The sequence below is a fragment of the Zea mays genome, chromosome 6 (assembly GCF_902167145.1).
Source record: "Zea mays cultivar B73 chromosome 6, Zm-B73-REFERENCE-NAM-5.0, whole genome shotgun sequence".
NCBI lineage: Eukaryota > Viridiplantae > Streptophyta > Magnoliopsida > Poales > Poaceae > Zea > Zea mays.
The window spans coordinates 133,159,788-133,176,893 of NC_050101.1; the positions used below are offsets into that span (position 1 = coordinate 133,159,788).

The 17,106-nt window shown below is 46.2% G+C and overlaps 2 protein-coding genes across 3 annotated transcripts; one reads left to right on the plus strand and one right to left on the minus strand.

The window, feature by feature from the left end:
* The first annotated feature begins 4,681 nt into the window (after positions 1–4,681).
* LOC103630022 (phosphate transporter PHO1-3) lies at positions 4,682–9,466 on the plus strand. 2 transcript variants are annotated; one of them, XM_008651116.3, is made up of 15 exons: positions 4,682–4,775; positions 4,859–5,222; positions 5,308–5,632; positions 5,708–6,122; positions 6,213–6,261; positions 6,358–6,429; positions 6,517–6,646; positions 6,727–6,847; positions 6,946–7,195; positions 7,276–7,380; positions 7,475–7,519; positions 8,104–8,256; positions 8,591–8,869; positions 8,956–9,092; positions 9,188–9,466. In XM_008651116.3, the coding sequence occupies exons 2-15, from the start codon at positions 5,013–5,015 to the stop codon at positions 9,273–9,275; spliced, it is 2,379 nt and encodes a 792-aa protein (XP_008649338.1). In that variant the 5' UTR covers positions 4,682–4,775; positions 4,859–5,012; the 3' UTR covers positions 9,276–9,466. The 2 variants fall into 2 exon arrangements, with proteins under 2 accessions (XP_008649338.1, XP_008649339.1); XM_008651117.3 differs by lacking the exon at positions 4,682–4,775 and having other exon boundaries at positions 4,924–5,222; positions 5,714–6,122.
* Positions 9,467–14,155: 4,689 nt separating this feature from the next.
* On the minus strand, positions 14,156–16,922 carry LOC109940209 (pentatricopeptide repeat-containing protein At3g62890-like). The gene is made up of 2 exons (XM_020539487.2): positions 16,264–16,922; positions 14,156–16,165 (listed from the first exon to the last, which is right to left on the minus strand). Exons 1-2 carry the CDS (start codon positions 16,805–16,807, stop codon positions 16,158–16,160), a joined length of 552 nt encoding a protein of 183 aa, XP_020395076.1. The 5' UTR covers positions 16,808–16,922; the 3' UTR covers positions 14,156–16,157.
* Positions 16,923–17,106: the final 184 nt, after the last annotated feature.

The window sequence follows — 17,106 nt, forward strand, 5'->3', positions numbered from 1 at the left end:
ACCATGGCTTTAAGCTTTATCAAATGGACGTGAAAAGTGCCTTCCTCAACGGACCAATAAAGGAAGAGGTCTATGTTGAGCAACCTCCCGGCTTTGAAGACAGTGAGTACCCTAACCATGTCTATAGGCTCTCTAAGGCGCTTTATGGGCTCAAGCAAGCCCCAAGAGCATGGTATGAATGCCTTAGAGATTTCCTTATTGCTAATGGCTTCAAAGTCGGCAAGGCCGATCCTACACTCTTTACTAAAACTCTTGAAAATGACTTGTTTGTATGCCAAATTTATGTTGATGATATTATATTTGGGTCTACTAACGAGTCTACATGTGAAGAGTTTAGTAGGATCATGACACAGAAATTCGAGATGTCTATGATGGGGGAGTTGAAGTATTTTCTAGGATTCCAAGTCAAGCAACTCCAAGAGGGCACCTTCATTAGCCAAACGAAGTACACTCAAGACATTCTAACAAAGTTTGGAATGAAGGATGCCAAACCCATCAAGACACCCATGGGAACCAATGGGCATCTAGACCTCGACACGGGAGGTAAGTCCGTGGATCAAAAGGTATACCGGTCGATGATTGGTTCATTGCTTTATTTATGTGCATCTCGACCGGACATTATGCTTTCCGTTTGCATGTGTGCAAGATTCCAATCCGACCCTAAGGAATCCCACCTTACGGCCGTAAAACGAATCTTGAGATATTTGGCTTATACTCCTAAGTTTGGGCTTTGGTACCCTCGGGGATCCACTTTTGATTTGATTGGTTATTCGGATGCCGATTGGGCAGGGTGTAAGATTAATAGGAAGAGCACATCGGGGACTTGCCAGTTCTTGGGAAGATCCTTGGTGTCTTGGGCTTCAAAGAAGCAAAATTCGGTCGCTCTTTCCACTGCCGAAGCCGAGTACATTGCCGCAGGTCATTGTTGCGCGCAATTGCTTTGGATGAGGCAAACCCTGCGGGACTACGGTTACAAATTAACCAAAGTCCCTTTGCTATGTGATAATGAGAGTGCAATCAAAATGGCCGACAATCCCGTCGAGCATAGCCGCACTAAGCACATAGCCATTCGGTATCATTTTCTTAGGGATCACCAACAAAAGAGAGATATCGAGATTTCTTATATTAACACTAAAGATCAATTAGCCGATATCTTTACCAAGCCTCTTGATGAACAATCTTTTACCAAACTTAGGCATGAGCTCAATATTCTTGATTCTCGCAACTTCTTTTGCTAGATTGCACACATAGCTCATTTATATACCTTTGATCATATCTCTTTTATATGCTATGACTAATGTGTTTTCAAGTCTATTTCAAACCAAGTCATAGGTATATTGAAAGGGAATTGGAGTCTTCGACGACGACAAAGGCTTCCACTCCGCGACTCATACTTCGCCATCACTCCAAGCAACTCTCTATTCTTTGGGGAGAAATAAGCATCAAAGAAAAGGATTTCGTCTTTGGTATAATCTTAACTCATTTATTTATGACCAAAGGGGAAGATAGCACTTCAAGGGCTCTAATGATTCCGTTTTTGGCGATTCATGCCAAAAAGGGGGAGAAAGGAGCCCAAAGCAAAAGGACCGCACCACCACCAAAATTCAAAAACTTAGTGTTTTCCAAAAGTATTTATCAATTGATATCCTATTATGTTCAAAAGGGGGATTTCAAAAAGCTTACATCAAAACCCTCTTGAACACTAAGAGGAGGATTTATTTTAGGGGGAGTTTTGTTTAGTCAAAGGAAAAGCATTTGAAACAGAGGGAGAAAATTTCAAATCTTGAAAATGCTTTGCAAACTCTTATTCATTTACCTTTGACTATTTGCAAAAGATCTTCGAAATAGATTTACAAAAAGAATTTGCAAAAACAAAACATGTGGTGCAAACGTGGTCCAAAATGCTAAATAAAGAAAGAAACATTCCATGCATATCTTGTAAGTAGTTTTATTGGCTCAATTCCAAGCAACCTTTACACTTACGTTATGTAAACTAGTTCAATTATGCACTTCTATATTTGCTTTGGTTTGTGTTGGCATCAATCACCAAAAAGGGGGAGATTGAAAGGGAATTAGGCTTACACCTAGTTCCTAAATAATTTTGGTGGTTGAAATGCCCAACACAAATTATTGGACTAACTAGTTTGCCCAAGTGTGTAGATTATACAGGTGTAAAAGGTTCACCCTCAGCCAATAAAAAGACCAAGTGTTGGATTCATCAAAGGAGCATGAGGCAACCGAGGGCACCTCTGGCTGGAGGCACCGGACTGTCCGGTGTACACCGGACAGTGTCCGGTGCGCCCAGAGGACACCAACTCAAACTCTTCGCCCTCGGGAATTCTTGGAAGCCGGCGCGCTATAATTCACCGGACTGTCCGGTGTGCACCGGACATGTCCGGTGCTCCTAGGAAGCGCGGTCTCCAGAACTCGCCAGCCTCGGGTTCGCGCGGCAGCCGCTCCGCTAAAATTCACCGGACTGTCCGGTGTGCACCGGACTGTCCGGTGTGCCAGCGGAGCAACGGCTCCCTGCGGCGCCAACGGCTCCCTGCGGTGCATTTAATGCGCGCGCAGCGCGCGCAGACGTTAGGCACGCCCATACCGGTGCACCGGACATCAAATAGTACATGTCCGGTGTGCACCGGACACCCAGGCGGGCCCACAAGTCAGAAGCTCCAACGGCTAGAATCCAACGGCAGTGATGACGTGGCAGGGGGCACCGGACTGTCCGGTGTGCACCGGACTGTCCGGTGCGCCATCGAACAGACAGGTTCCCAACGGCCACATTTGGTGGTTGGGGCTATAAATACCCCAACCACCCCACCATTCATTGCATCCAAGTTTTCCACTTCCCAACTACTACAAGAGCTCTAACATTCAATTCTAGATACACCAAAGAGATCAAATCCTCTCCAAATTCCACACGACACAATAGTGACTAGAGAGAGTGATTTGCTTGTGTTCCTTCGAGCTCTTGCGCTTGGATTGCTTCTTTTCTTTCTCACTTGTTCTTGAGATCAAAACTCCATTGTAATCAAGGCAAGAGGCACCAATTGTGTGGTGGCCCTTGTGGGGAAGTTTTGTTCCCGGCTTTGATTTGAGAAGAGAAGCTCACTCGATCCGTGGATCGTTTGAGAGAGGGAAGGGTTGAAAGAGACCCGGCCTTTGTGGCCTCCTCAACGGGGAGTAGGTTTGCAAGAACCGAACCTCGGTAAAACAAATCTCCGTGTCTCACTTGCTTATTCGCTTGGGATTTGTTTTGCGCCCCCTCTCTCGGACTCGTTTATATTTCTAACGCTAACCCGACTTGTAGTTGTGTTTATATTTGTAAATTTCAGTTTCGCCCTATTCACCCCCCCCTCTAGGCGACTATCAGAATGGATGAGTGACCCCGGTGGCGGACGCAAGGGGTGGGCAATGGGGGCCACGGCCCCACCTTGATTTTTATAAACTCTTATACATAGACTTAAATATATAATAACATAAATAAACTTTTATATAGACTTAGATATATAATAAAATAAATAAACTTTTATATAGTAGGTTGGACTAAATTTAATGAAAACTAGATTTTGATCTAACTTTTTCTCGGTGCTTCACTACTCAGCCCACTCCCCACCCGAGTCGTGGTGCTCGTCGCCACGTCGGGATCTTGCACGCAGTACATCTACTTTGCCTTCTAATCCGCACCGGTGGATGGGTAGGCTATTAGTAGGATTCTACCTTGGCATCACAGCAACACCCGCCCTGGCTATCTCACAAGGGTCCCGTTGCGCCGTCGCAACGCGACAATGGCTGTCGCTTGCTGCCACTGCCTTTCGCCTCGTCGTCACCATCTACCGTCGCATCGTCGCCTGCCCTCGGTATCCCATGCCTATTGTCGCCTCACCGTCGTCATTTTGCGGTGGAGTCGCTGACTCTCCACACCGACGTGTTGATGCGCCTGCTTCATCCTAACGTCCAGTCCCCGCCAGTCCACCCCTTTGTTCTCTCCAACTCTCCTTTAGGGTGGCCAAAATGAAGTTTCGATATTCATGTTATTTTAGAACACTACTCATATTATCACTTAATCTCCATGTTATTATCATGGAACTATTTTTATCAAACGATCTAGTATATTAATTTGTCTTATACGTTATCGCCTCACCTGAAATTTTATCATGCGTCCGCCACTGAGTGACCCTACCCCCAAGTTTATCGATTCAATAGTTTTGGCCTCAAACCATATTGCCAAAATAAAGAAGCTCAGGTTGTCTGTCGTGCATGCGGATGTGGATGGATTCAGCGCCTAGTCCCCTTGGAGGTGAAGACCAACTTCACATGGGTGTACAGAGGCCCTACCGACCCTTCTCAGATGGCGAGGAAGAGTTGTTTAAATCAGACGTTAAGTAGTACTTGATGAAAATTTTCCAAGATTTGGCCAACTTCCTAGAAGGTTTCTTTGAGAACATGCATGGGTTTAACCAGTCGGTGAAAGCCACTGGTGGTCTCGATGGTTGCCAATACCTGCATTATTACCCAACTCTCTGCATTCTGGTACATGGCGACCATCACCAGCGTTACTTTACAGAAAGGATGCGAGTTTGCAGCCCGAGCCAAATGCGCTACGCGTCAATCCATCCTATAAAATAAAATACCCTCGCTCCCACTTTCCCTCTCTCCCCTGTCCACTAGAACCCAGCACAGCGACTTGTTAACATTCCCTGTCAGCCTAGTGATCACAATTCAGAACAGGTATAAGGCGGCCGTAGGCAAGAATTCCCCCGCCTCCTCCACAGGTATTTGAGAATGTGCGAACCTAGCCCTGTGACACTAGATTCTAGTTCCAATTAATTGTCCAATAATGAACTTGACTCTGCAGCACTCCCGGCCATGCACACGATATAAGTGCACCCCCACCAGCATGGCCTCCCCTCCCTTGAGACGCACCACCACCCCGGCCCAGAGCACTGCACTGCTTCTCCCTCTCTGTTTTACGGAGGACGAGGAGGAACAGGAAGCAGCAGGGTGCAACAATGGTGAAGTTCTCCAAGCGGTTCGAGGGCCAGCTGGTGCCCGAATGGAAGGACGCCTTCGTGGACTACTGGCAGCTCAAGAAGGACGTCAAGAAGCTGCAGGCCGCGGCAGGAGAGGCTGCCGTGGCGGCGCCGGCGAGGGCTCCGGCTCACTGGGCGATGAGGCTGCCCTTCTTCCACCCCCTTGGGCAGCCGCCTGCCGCCATTCAGGCATGCACTGCCACTGTCACCAAATACTACGTACTGTAATAATAACATACTAACATGCATATGCCGCGTGTGCAATACAATGCAGGTGCACAGGAAGCTGGCCACAGACAGGAGCGTCGACGGCGCGGTGGCCGGGGAGGTGTACGATACGGCGGTGGCGGATGGCGCCGGGTTCGCGGACGCCGAGGCGGCCAAGGCCTTCTTCCAGAGGCTGGACCAGCAGCTCAACAAGGTGAACCGGTTCTACGAGAGGGAGGAGCGGGAGTTCCTGGAGCGCGGCGAGTCGCTCCGGCGGCAGCTGCAGATCCTCCTCGAGCTCAAGGCTGCCGTCACCCAGCAGCAGCAGGCACGGCGCGGGGGGAGCGCTGCCGACACGGATGACCCCTCCGTTTCTTGGTCCATTCAGCTCGGTGAGACCAATACTCCTGTAGACTTGTTGGATTGACTTAATTGTATAAACTGATCCTGACATAGCGTCTCAAAAGTTACAGGAGGCCAATCTCTCAGGGTAATTGCAGAGAAAGAAGAAGAGTGTGAAGAAAAGCTCAACGGCGGCGATGCTACCGCCAAGATAAGCAGTGGTGAAGGACCCGTGTCTCAAGGTCTCAGTGAATCTGGGAGACTTTGCAAGCCGAATGAAGAAATGACGAGGACACTCTCCGGCCAGGGCAGGAGTGTGAGGATCAACATCCCGGTCACCACGCCTTCCAGGACTGTCACCGCCATACGCGAACTGCTGTTCGGGGACATGCCGAGCCAGTCCAAGAAGACTGGCGCGCATGGTACCGACGGCAGTGAGAAGCTGAGCATCAACAAGAGGAAGGTGCACCAGGCGGAGAAGATGATCAGAGGTGCTCTGGTTGAGCTGTACAAAGGACTGGGCTACCTCAAGACGTACCGGTATGCGTAGTTGGTTCTGCCTGCGACATGGCTTCTTGTACTTGAACGTACGTGGATGCATTACTGACAAGGAGGGCACGCTCGTTGCAGGAGCTTGAACATGATGGCCTTTGTGAAGATCCTCAAGAAATTTGACAAGGTTTCTGCTCCTATCTCTTGCTCTCCTTTGATGGTGCCCTATCTCATAAGAGCAACAATCCTGATGACAGAAGCTATATATTTTTCCGTGTTTCAGGTTACAGGAAAGGAAGTGCAGCAAATTTACCTCAAAGCAGTGGAGAGCTCCTACTACAACAGCTCTGACAAGGTATTTTGAAACAATATTGGAGCAATTCTGATTTCATTCAACCTCAGCTCCAAAACTCCTGACTGCGCGCGGTTTTCATCTTAACAGGCAGTCAGGCTAATGGACGATGTGGAGGAGCTGTTCTTGAGACATTTCACAGAAGGTGACAGACGGAAAGCAATGGTGTATCTGAAGCCAAATCAGCGGGAAGAGTCACACTGTACTACGTTTTTCATTGGTAATAACTTTTGACAAGGTTTCCATTCCTTCATCACCATAGGTTTTTCCGATCTTTAAACAGGCATGTAAATTTTCCAGGAGTATCCACTGGCGGCTTCATAGCATTGTTCATAGGTTACTGTATCATGGCACGCGTTGCTGGAATGTACACTCAGCAGTCAAACAAGGTGTACATGTCAACTTCTTATCCTGTTCTTAGGTGAGCTCTCAAAATGCCAAATCAGTTACCGCTGTGCAGTTCCTGAAAAAAGAAAAACCGTTATGCCATTGCTGACAATACATGATCCCAAACTGCAGCATGTTCAGCCTCTTCTTCCTGCATCTCTTCATCTATGGGTGTAACATCTTCATGTGGAGAAAGACACGCATAAACCACACATTCATATTTGAATTCACGCCTACTAAAGAGCTCAAGTACCGAGACGTGTTCTTGATATGCACTGCTTCCATGACAATTGTTGTTGGTGCAATGTTTGCGCACCTGGCAATAATTGTTAAAGGAAATTCATCAGGCGTTGTCCAAGCGATACCAGGGTCCTTACTTCTGGTATGCACTATTGAACTTAACTGATGTGTTCATAATTACATCTGAAATTTATGAGCTTATAAGGTGCTCCCTCTATCCAGGTGTTCTTGTTCATATTAGTCTGCCCTTTCAACATCGTCTACCAATCAAGCCGTTACCAATTCCTTAGAGTTATCAGAAACATCATTCTGACACCCTTTTATAAGGCAAGTTTCTTAAGCACAATTACTTAAGATATGTTCAGAACTTCCAATTAAATTTTAAAGGGAACAAGCTGGTAACTTTTTTGTATATGTGCAGGTTGTCATGGTTGATTTCTTTATGGCTGATCAGCTCTGCAGCCAGGTAATAATTTAATTAAATACTAAAGATTGGTCAAGTTCACTTAGGCAAACTTAGGACCTTTTTTAATACTGGCTAAAAGTCACAAGTAAAATTAGCTATAGCTAACAAATAGTTGGCTAACTATTAGCAGATTTGCTAAAAGTGGCTAATAGTTAGCTGATTTGCTAAAAGTAGCTAATAGCTAAATTATTAGCTAGAATGTTTTGATGTCTACAGCTAATCTTAGCAGCTAAGTATTAGCTCTAGTATATTCAAACAATGCCTTAAGCTATTCCCTAAAGGCCATGATTGGCCAAATCCTCCTACCATAAATGCTTATCTGAGTTACAACTCGACAGGCTACTATATACTCGAGAATAAATGATTGTATCAGTATCAAATGACTAAGGGGGTGTTTGGTTCTCACCTTCTAAACTTTAGTGACTATAATTTAGTCATTTTTAGTCCCTAAAACACCAAACTAAGTGACTAAAATAGGTCCTTCAAACAGGATTTCTAGGGACTAAAATTTAGTCTCTAAAGTTTAGGAGGATGACTAAAGTAACCAAACATCCTCTAAGAATGCAATGACTTCTGACAAACAGGTACCACTGCTCAGGAGCCTGGAGTATTTGGCATGTTACTACATAACAGGCAGCTACATGACACAAGACTATGGATACTGCACAAGAGTTAAAAACTTTAGAGACCTTGCTTATGCAGTATCCTTCCTGCCTTATTACTGGAGAGCCATGCAGGTATACAATCCCTCAGTGCCACTCACCACAAAATAACAATGTTATTTTGGACATTGACATGCTCTCCAAAAATTTATATGCAAATAAATAATTTAATTGTAGTGTAACAATAGAAGCCAATAACATATAATATTGTTACAGTACATTTGGAGATGAAAATTTAGGAACTTATCAATAATCAATTTTTCAAACTGTACTTATTTCAAAAAAAACTATTCTTTCCATCTGGAGGTAGTAAGATTGAATATGACGGCATCATAGTGTCCCTTCTTTTTTGTCTCTTCTAAAGGCTATTTCTAAGCTAGTGGTACCTTTATTTCCTGTTATCCTACAGTGCGCACGGAGATGGTTTGATGAAGGGGATATAAACCATATTGTCAACCTTGGGAAGTATGTGTCAGCCATGCTTGCTGCAGGAACAAAGGTGGCATATGAGAATAACAATAGTACTGGGTGGATGTCACTTGTTATCATTGTATCAAGTATTGCAACTATCTATCAACTGTACTGGGACTTTGTCAAGGACTGGGGTCTTCTACAGTTCAACTCCAAGAATGCCTGGCTTCGTAATGATTTGATACTTAAACAAAAATACATTTATTTCGTATCCATGGTGCGTTTTCAAATCATTAAGCTCTACGTCAAGACTTCCAAAGCAAAAATAGATAGTTCACTTACAGAGACTCACATATTTTACAGGGCCTGAACCTTGTCTTGAGGCTTGCTTGGCTTCAGACTGTCATCCACCCTAATATTGGAAGCCTGGATTCTAGAGTAACTCTGTTCTTTTTAGCAGCACTTGAAGTGATACGACGAGGTCACTGGAACTTCTACAGGTAAACGTCTTTAGAAAATCAAGCAGTAAATGGGAACTTTTCGATTTGGTATAAACATGAAAGTCACACTAAAGAATAATAAACTTTTATGTCAGGCTGGAGAATGAACACCTAAACAATGCAGGCAAGTTCAGAGCGGTGAAGGTTGTTCCACTTCCTTTTCAAGAAGTGGAAGAGGAATAACAAAACAGGGCCACCACTGGAGCATGTTGTAGGTTTTAAGAATACAAACAGTTCGTATGTAACACACCAACTAATGCTAGAAAGCATGCACTACATTACCATAATAAGATTCATTTTTGTATGAGCAATAAAAACCATTCCACGCTGTTAGTATGGACAAGTTGTATGGAGCAATTGGCATTTACATAGAATGTATGTCAAGGGCTGAGTATCCCCGGACAGCAGGGCCTCGACTACGCAGTTCGTAGTCGCGACCCGTCTTCTCCGGCGAGGTTTTACCCCTCAGCCGCAGGCTTTGTTGGTGAGTGGAGAGGAGAGATTAGAGAGAATAAACTTTGCTTGCTTTCTCCAGCCAGCTGGTTACACATATATATATGGCCGATCGGCCCTAACAAACTGGAGATAATTACTACTTAATCCTAGGGATAGCTATCTTATCTTTCCTAACAACCAGCCCCCTACATCTTCTCCTTAATTCTAGGCACTTGAAACAGATAGTAATCCTATCTATCTATAACAAACCAGCGCGCGCGCCTAACTGGCTGCGCGTATCGCGCGCTCTTCTGTCTAGTGCACGTCGCGGGCACGCTTGCACCTGGTGTAGGTGCGTCCGCACATGACATCTATCCCCCCCTCGACGTCCAGCTCGTCCTCGAGCTGAAGGTCCGAAAACCAGGAGCGGAAGTCGTCGAGATCTTCCCATGTAGCTGACGAAGCCTGCTCGCCGCGCCAGTGCACAAGCACTTGGCGAACTCTACGCGCCAGGCGAGCTCGCTTGACCCAGAGGGGTTCTGGAACTAGGCGGAGTCTCGACAAACTTCTTGAGTACGCCAATATGGAACACATCATTGAGACGCGCGCCTGGTGCCGATTTTTTTATATTTTGGCCCTTCCTCGGAAAAAATACACGTTTGGACCTTAGAAAATTTTAATGTCATTTTTGGACCCTCTGCTCGGCGCCATCGTCAATGGCGCCGAGGTACGTGCTGCGCTGGCACAAACGGACGTCGTGGCACCGACGTGGCACCGAGCTCGGCGCCATAGATCTTGGCGCCGAGCTCTATTATGTATACAAAACTTGTCTAGCTCAGTTAGTAGAGCACAAGGCTTTTAATCTTGTGGTCGTGGGTTCAAGCCCCATGATGGGCATGTTTTAATACTTTTTTTTGTCTTTGTCACTGATTTTTTTTGTTGTCCAGATTTTTCATTTATGTCGCTGATTTGTCCGTCTAGATTTATTTATTATCCAGATTTTTTGTTTTTGTGACTGATTTGTTTATCCGTCCATATTTTTTTGTTTATCCAGCGAGCACAGCGGCTGTGTGCCACAGTGGCCGCAAGCGGTCAACTTTCCCCCTTGTTTGCTCAGCTAACCACAATAAAAATCAAATGAGACAAAATTTAAGTTTTTCAAGTGGACAAAATACTTTGTGAGCTTGTGTCTGTGTGTAGGGGTACAATCCCTCACTTTTATATTTAATTTACATACTACTAACTAAACAGTATATTTAATCCGCGAATTTAATTAACCTTTCCATTCAGCGACATAAACGAAATATCTGGACAACAAAAAAATAAATCAGTGACAAAGACAAAAAGTATTAAGAAACCATGATGTGATCCATTGACAGCACCGTTGTGATTGCAAGCAACGCAAACGCAGGGGCAGGCGCAGGCCCCTCCCTCCTCCTCTTGCAGTAGCTGCAGCTCTGCATTATTGAAGCCGGCCGGCCGGCCTGGCCAGGGGGGACCTCGACGGCGAGAGGACGCATACATGCATGTCGTCCTAATCGATCGATCTCACAGTGAGTCGGGTATGTCGGCCCGGCCGGTATATGTAGTAGATGAAGTCATGAAGGTGTGATGCATGGTGCGTGCATGTGCATGCTCATCGTCAAGTACGTTTTTTTCGTTTATTAAGCTTAAGGAAACGTACTTGCATTGGTTAGCGGCCACAGGTTTAGCTATGGTGCATCGCAGTCACGGGCGCAATAATGCACGCAACCTTGAGGTTGTGAGTTCGAGTACATTAGATTATTGGAGTTTTAGAGTCCAAAATATAAATATACTTGCATTGGTTAGCGGCCACCGGTTTAGCTATGATAAATTTTAATTAATATTAAAAAGTATAATTTCGAATACATTAGATTATTGGAGTTTTAGAGTCCAAAATATAAATATACTTAATAAACAAAAAGATTATAATTAGAGTCCAAAATATAAATATACTAGGTATAAATAAACAGTGACTTGATGATTTTATAAAGTACTCCGTACTTCCATAGGGTGGGTTACTTATGTGCATGGTACTTGCGTCACGGAGTTTGAATAAACAAAAACAAAAACAAAAAATATCTAGATGAATAAATAAATCAGTCATAAAAACAAAAAAAAGCTAGATGAAAAATAAATCTGGACGGACAAATCAGCAACATAAACGAAAAATATGGACAACAAAAAAACAAATTAGTGACAAAGACAAAAAAAAATATTGAACATCCACCATGGGGCTTGAACCACAACCTCAAGGTTAAAAGCCTTGCACTCTACCGACTAAGCTAGACATGCTTTGTTGTTACACATCTGAGCTCGGCGGCATAGATCTTGGCGCCGAGCTCGGTACCACGTTGGCGCCACGTCATTCAGGTTGTGCCAGCGTAGCACGTACCTCGGCGCCATAGCCTATGGCGCCGAGATGTGTTACCTCGGCGCCATAGGCTATGGCGCCGAGCAGAGGGTCTAAAAATGACATTAAATTTTTTTAAGGTCTAAACGTGAATTTTTTTTTGAGAAAGGGACAAAATACAAAAAATTCGGCGCCTGGTGGCAGTTCCAGGTGAACAACGACGTCGTTGATCAATTCAGTGACGCGGTAGGGCCCAACGAAGAGGGGCTTGAGCTTTCCCGTGGCCGAGCGTGGAAGGGAGATGGTCGCGCGCTGACGGAGATGCAAGAACGCCCAGTCGCCGACCTGGTACGACACTGGCTGATGTTGCCGGTCGTAGTGGCGCTTCTGCACCGCCTGCGCTTGTTCTAGGTAATAGCGAACGTCGTCGAGGAAGGCATCGCGATCTTCCATTTCCCTGGCCACCGCTGCTACCCGAGTCTCACCAGGCTCGTAGGAACGGATGGAGGGCAGATCGCAACCGTAGACCACCCAAAACAGTGTCTCGTATAATGATGATTGGTAGGCCGTATTGTAGACGTACTCAGCCCACGGTAGCCAGCGAAGCCACTATCGAGGACAATCGCCTGTGAAGCAGCGTAGGTACATGACGATGACGCGGTTAGCAGCTTCCGTCTGGCCATCCGTCTAGGAATGGAAGGCGGAGGACATGTGCAGCTTTGTGCCCCGAGATATCGGGGCGGCGTACTGCTCGCGCAGCTCGAATTGCCTGGCCAGGCTCATGGCGGCTACCAGGGACTGTGGGTTCTAGATGCGGACGTCAATGCTGAGAGGTGGCTGAAGGCCTCCGGTGAAGAGTTGGACCCGCTGTGACTCCTCGAGTGGTCCGGCGTGAGGTAGGAGTGCCTGGAACCGATCTTGATATTTGGTGATCGTGCCAGTGCGCCGACATGCGGCCAGCGGCGCAGAACGCAGCGGCGGCCCATACCGCAGGTTCAGCAGCTCCTTGAATCGACACCACGACGGGGTACCTTCGTCCGACTGGATTTGGATGTACCACGTCTGCGCGCCATCTTCCAAGTTGTGGGATGCCATCCAGACCTTCTCCTCCTCCATGATTCGCTGGTGGTGGAAGTACGATTCACAGCGGTTGATGAAGATCAATAGATCGAACATACCGTTGTAGCTGGGGAAATCCAATTTCTAGAACCGCGGGGGACGATCATTGTGGTGTTGGCCGTCGATGCCCCCGTTGGTAGTCGACGAAGAAGATGACTTCTCCTTCTGCAACGTGACCATGGTCATCTGCAGGTTCGTCACCGTGTTGGACAGGTCCTCGATCATCTTGGCCACATCAGCAGTAGTTGGTGCCGACATGGCTGAAGGAACTGAAGTGGCGTCGACTGGTGGTGGTGATGTTGGTGGGCGGGGTACGGGTGCAGCAGTTGCGGTGCGTTGGAGAGGGTGTCGGTTCAGGGGCACAGCGGTGGTGGTGGGTTGTGTAGATGGCGCGGAGGAAGACGAGGAACGTCTGGAACCGAATACCAGGTTGTCAAGGGCTGAGTATCCCCGGACAGCAGGGCCTCGACTACGCAGTTCGTAGTCGCGACCCGTCTTCTCTGGCGAGGTTTTGCCCCTTAGCCGCAGGCTTTGTTGGTGAGTGCAGAGGAGAGATTAGAGAGAATAAACTTTGCTTGCTTTCTCCAGCCGGCTAGTTACACATATATATATGGCCGATCGGCCCTAACAAACTGGAGATAATTACTCCTTAATTCTAGGGATAGCTATCTTATCTTTCCTAACAACCAGCACCCTACATCTTCTCCTTAATTCTAGGAACTTGAAACAGATAGTAATCCTATCTATCTATAACAAACCAGCGCGTGCGCCTAACTGCCCGCGCGTATCGCGCGCTCTTCTACCCGGCGCACGTCGCGGGCGCGCCTGCGCCTGGTGTAGGTGCGTCCGCACATGACAATGTAGAGTACCTATAAGTTTCCCAGCATTATTAGGAACTTCAAGCAATATAAAGCAGCAGCTCAGCTCTACAGTTGTTCATTTGCTCCTCATCAATTTGTGTTGTGTCCATCATGTATAAATTACCTCTAATGAGGTTTTGTGATCATTTTGCGAAACATGAAATTCCTTTATAAGCCACTTAGAAGGTACAATAGGCACTAGTAGATAGCAAATGTCACCGAATTCTTTTGATCTCCACAATGAACTTCACAACATGGAATTTAAGAATTGCAAGGATATACAGAATCCTGGTAAAGGGTCATATTGGCATTACAGAATGACCTCAATTTCAGCACTCTCACTCATTTATGCCATGTCTCTACCATGTCATTTGACGTGCAAAACAGTATGCACGAATATCTGGTCCCAAACATAGAAAATTATAGTTAATTTAGGAATCACAAAGCATACTGATAAAGAGTTGGACTGTCATACTAAGCTCCCACAGCAGGTGAACATAAAAAACTTAAACCGAGATATCTCTGTATTTCCATCATCACTGTAAACTTTGGCTGACAATAGAGAAAATACCAATATACTTTCTAACTGCAGCACCCTCTGTACAGCTTACAACATTGGCAGCATCGTAAAGCATCACAAATTTAAAGAAAGATAATCACTGAAAGGTTGCAACTGTGTCCCACACCATAGAAAAGATAAAAATCTGCCCTATGCACCATATCATATATGTTCTTCGGTGATGATCTGACATGGGTCAGTTCTATTCGATGCTTGACACTGAGACCATGGTTTGCTTGCATCCATGGACATCTTTTGTTCCGCTTGTCGATGTTTTATGATTGAGACCACTACACTTCACTGCAACCATGGAGAGTAACACACCCCTAGTGTTTTGAAATAGAAGCATTATCAACTAACATTACGTCACTCCAATTTGTAATGCATCGAATATATTCTCTGATAATTCTTGTGCATCAATCCAACTCCTTCCAGTATCCTTTCTTGCACGCTGGGTGTCGAATACAGTGCGATTCCAGTATTTCTCATCCCACATGTCAACTGAAGCATGAATGCTTGATAATATAATGTATGCAGAATAATCATGTGGTGTAATTTCCAGAATCTTCTTAGCTGCTATTCTTCCTAACCCCAAATTTCCGTGAACCTTACATGAAGCTAGCAAAGCTTCCCACAATATTTGATCTGGTTCATAAGGCATTGCATCAATGAAGTCCATTGCATCACAAAATCTTCCAGCACGAGCAAGTAGATCAACCATGCAGGTATAATGAACCATCTTGGGTTCCAAGTTGTATTTTTCCTTCATTTCATTGAAGTACTCACAGCCTTCTTTTACAAGGCCCATTCTGCTGCAAGATGATAGCAGGCCAACAAAAGTGTAAGCATCTGGGCAGATCCCCTCTTCTTGCATCAGATCAAAAAGCTGAATGGCTGCCACCTCACTGCCATGCTGTGAAAAACTTGTGAGTAATGCATTCCATGTGACGATGTCTCTATTACTCATTGAGTTAAATATCTTCAATGCAACCTGAACACTTCCACAATTAGCATACAAGGTTACGAGTGCATTCTGTACAGAATTATCATCATCAATACCTAGCTTCAGAGTCCTCGAATGGATTTGCAACCCAACAGCAAGATTTGAGATGCTAGAACTGGCTCGTAGCACACTAGTGATGCAAAATACTGGAGATCCCAACCCTTTCCGGAGCATTTTCCTAAAGAATAAGAGTACCTCTTCATCAAGACCATTCTGAGTGTAGCAAGTTAACAATGCCGTCCATGATATGATGTCATTTTCCTCCATTAGATAAAATACAGTTTCAGCACTATTGATATCACCACATCTGCCATAAACAGTGATGGTGGCATTCAATAGTAAGGTATCCAACTTGAAGAAGGTTTTTAAAGCATAACAATGTACCTGCCGAACCATTCTCAGTTGTCCAAAGGATGAACAAACCTGCAGCATACCAGTCATAGCTGACTGGTCAATTGCCATATTTTTCATGATCATCTCCTTGAAAACACCAATTGCCTCTGCATTGTATCCAGTACGTGCATAAGCGCCAAGCAGGGCAGTCCTCGAAAGCGCATCATGCCTTATACGACAAGCCAACCTAGGTATCTCATCAACTCCACCACACCTGCCATACATCGTCATCAAGGCAGTCCCCAAAGCAGTGTCAACCTCCGTTCCCATCTTCAGCAAGCAGCCATGAAGTTGCATTCCAACGGATAGCAAATCGGGCGTATCAAACACCTTCAGGATGCAAGAATACGTCGCATTGGTAGGCCAAACCTTTAATGCCAGCATTTTCTTGAACAGCAGAAGTGATGTGTCATAGTAACCTGACGAACCTTGGTTGACCAGACAGGCAATCATGCTCGTCCAGCTTAGGACGCTCCGCTGTGGTGCGAGCGTGAAGGCCCGCCACGATGAGTCCACCCAACCGCATTTGGCATACATGTCCACCAACGCCGCCGCGACGCTATCATCCTCGTCGACGCCGAACTTGGCCACGCAAGCGTGCACCTGCATGCCAGCGTCGACATCTCTGGCACGGGAGCACCCGGCGACCAAGGCCCCTAGCGTGAACGAGTCCGGGCGGTCCCAGCTTCCGTGCCCCGCGCCGTGAAGCATGTGGGAGAACAACGCGAACGCTTCCGCGAGGACGCCATGGTGGGCGGAGCCGGATATGACGACGGACCAGGACACCAGGTTGCGGCGGGGCATTTCATCGAACAGCCTGCGGGCGTCCGCGGGGACCTGGCGCCTCAGGTAGGCATATAGAAGATTGTTGCAAAGAAAGGTGGAGACAATGCAGCCAAGCTTGATGGCCACGCCGTGTACGGAGTGAGGATTGCCGCCGCTGCGAAGGAGGGCGGCGAGGGGGTCGCCCATTGCTAACTGGCATCGACCGCACGCGCGGGCGCGGCTGAGGGCTACCTGTTTTCTATTTGGGAAAATTATTCCTCTAGCATTGAAAGTTCGTCATATTCGGAAAATACCATCAAAATTTCGCCGTTACAGAAAATAACACCAAAAAGGTCCTTCCGTTCCATACTGCAACACTACGTTCGTTTCTTACGCCGTTACAGGAAATAACACCAAAAAGCTCTCATTTCCAGTGGACTGCCCTCGATTCCTCTCCAGACCGTGACCGAGTACTGCAGTACTGCTGTCTAGGCTCCCAGTTCCTC

Excerpts from the sequence above, each read along its gene's own strand:
- LOC109940209 (XM_020539487.2), bottom strand. The coding sequence starts at position 16,807 with ATGGGCGACCCCCTCGCCGCCCTCCTTCGCAGCGGCGGCAATCCTCAC.
- LOC103630022 (XM_008651116.3), top strand. The coding sequence starts at position 5,013 with ATGGTGAAGTTCTCCAAGCGGTTCGAGGGCCAGCTGGTGCCCGAATGG. Across the intron at positions 7,196-7,275 it reads TACCAGGGTCCTTACTTCTG|GTGTTCTTGTTCATATTAGT; the intron begins GTATGCACTATT and ends CCCTCTATCCAG. Across the intron at positions 8,870-8,955 it reads ACATTTATTTCGTATCCATG|GGCCTGAACCTTGTCTTGAG; the intron begins GTGCGTTTTCAA and ends CATATTTTACAG.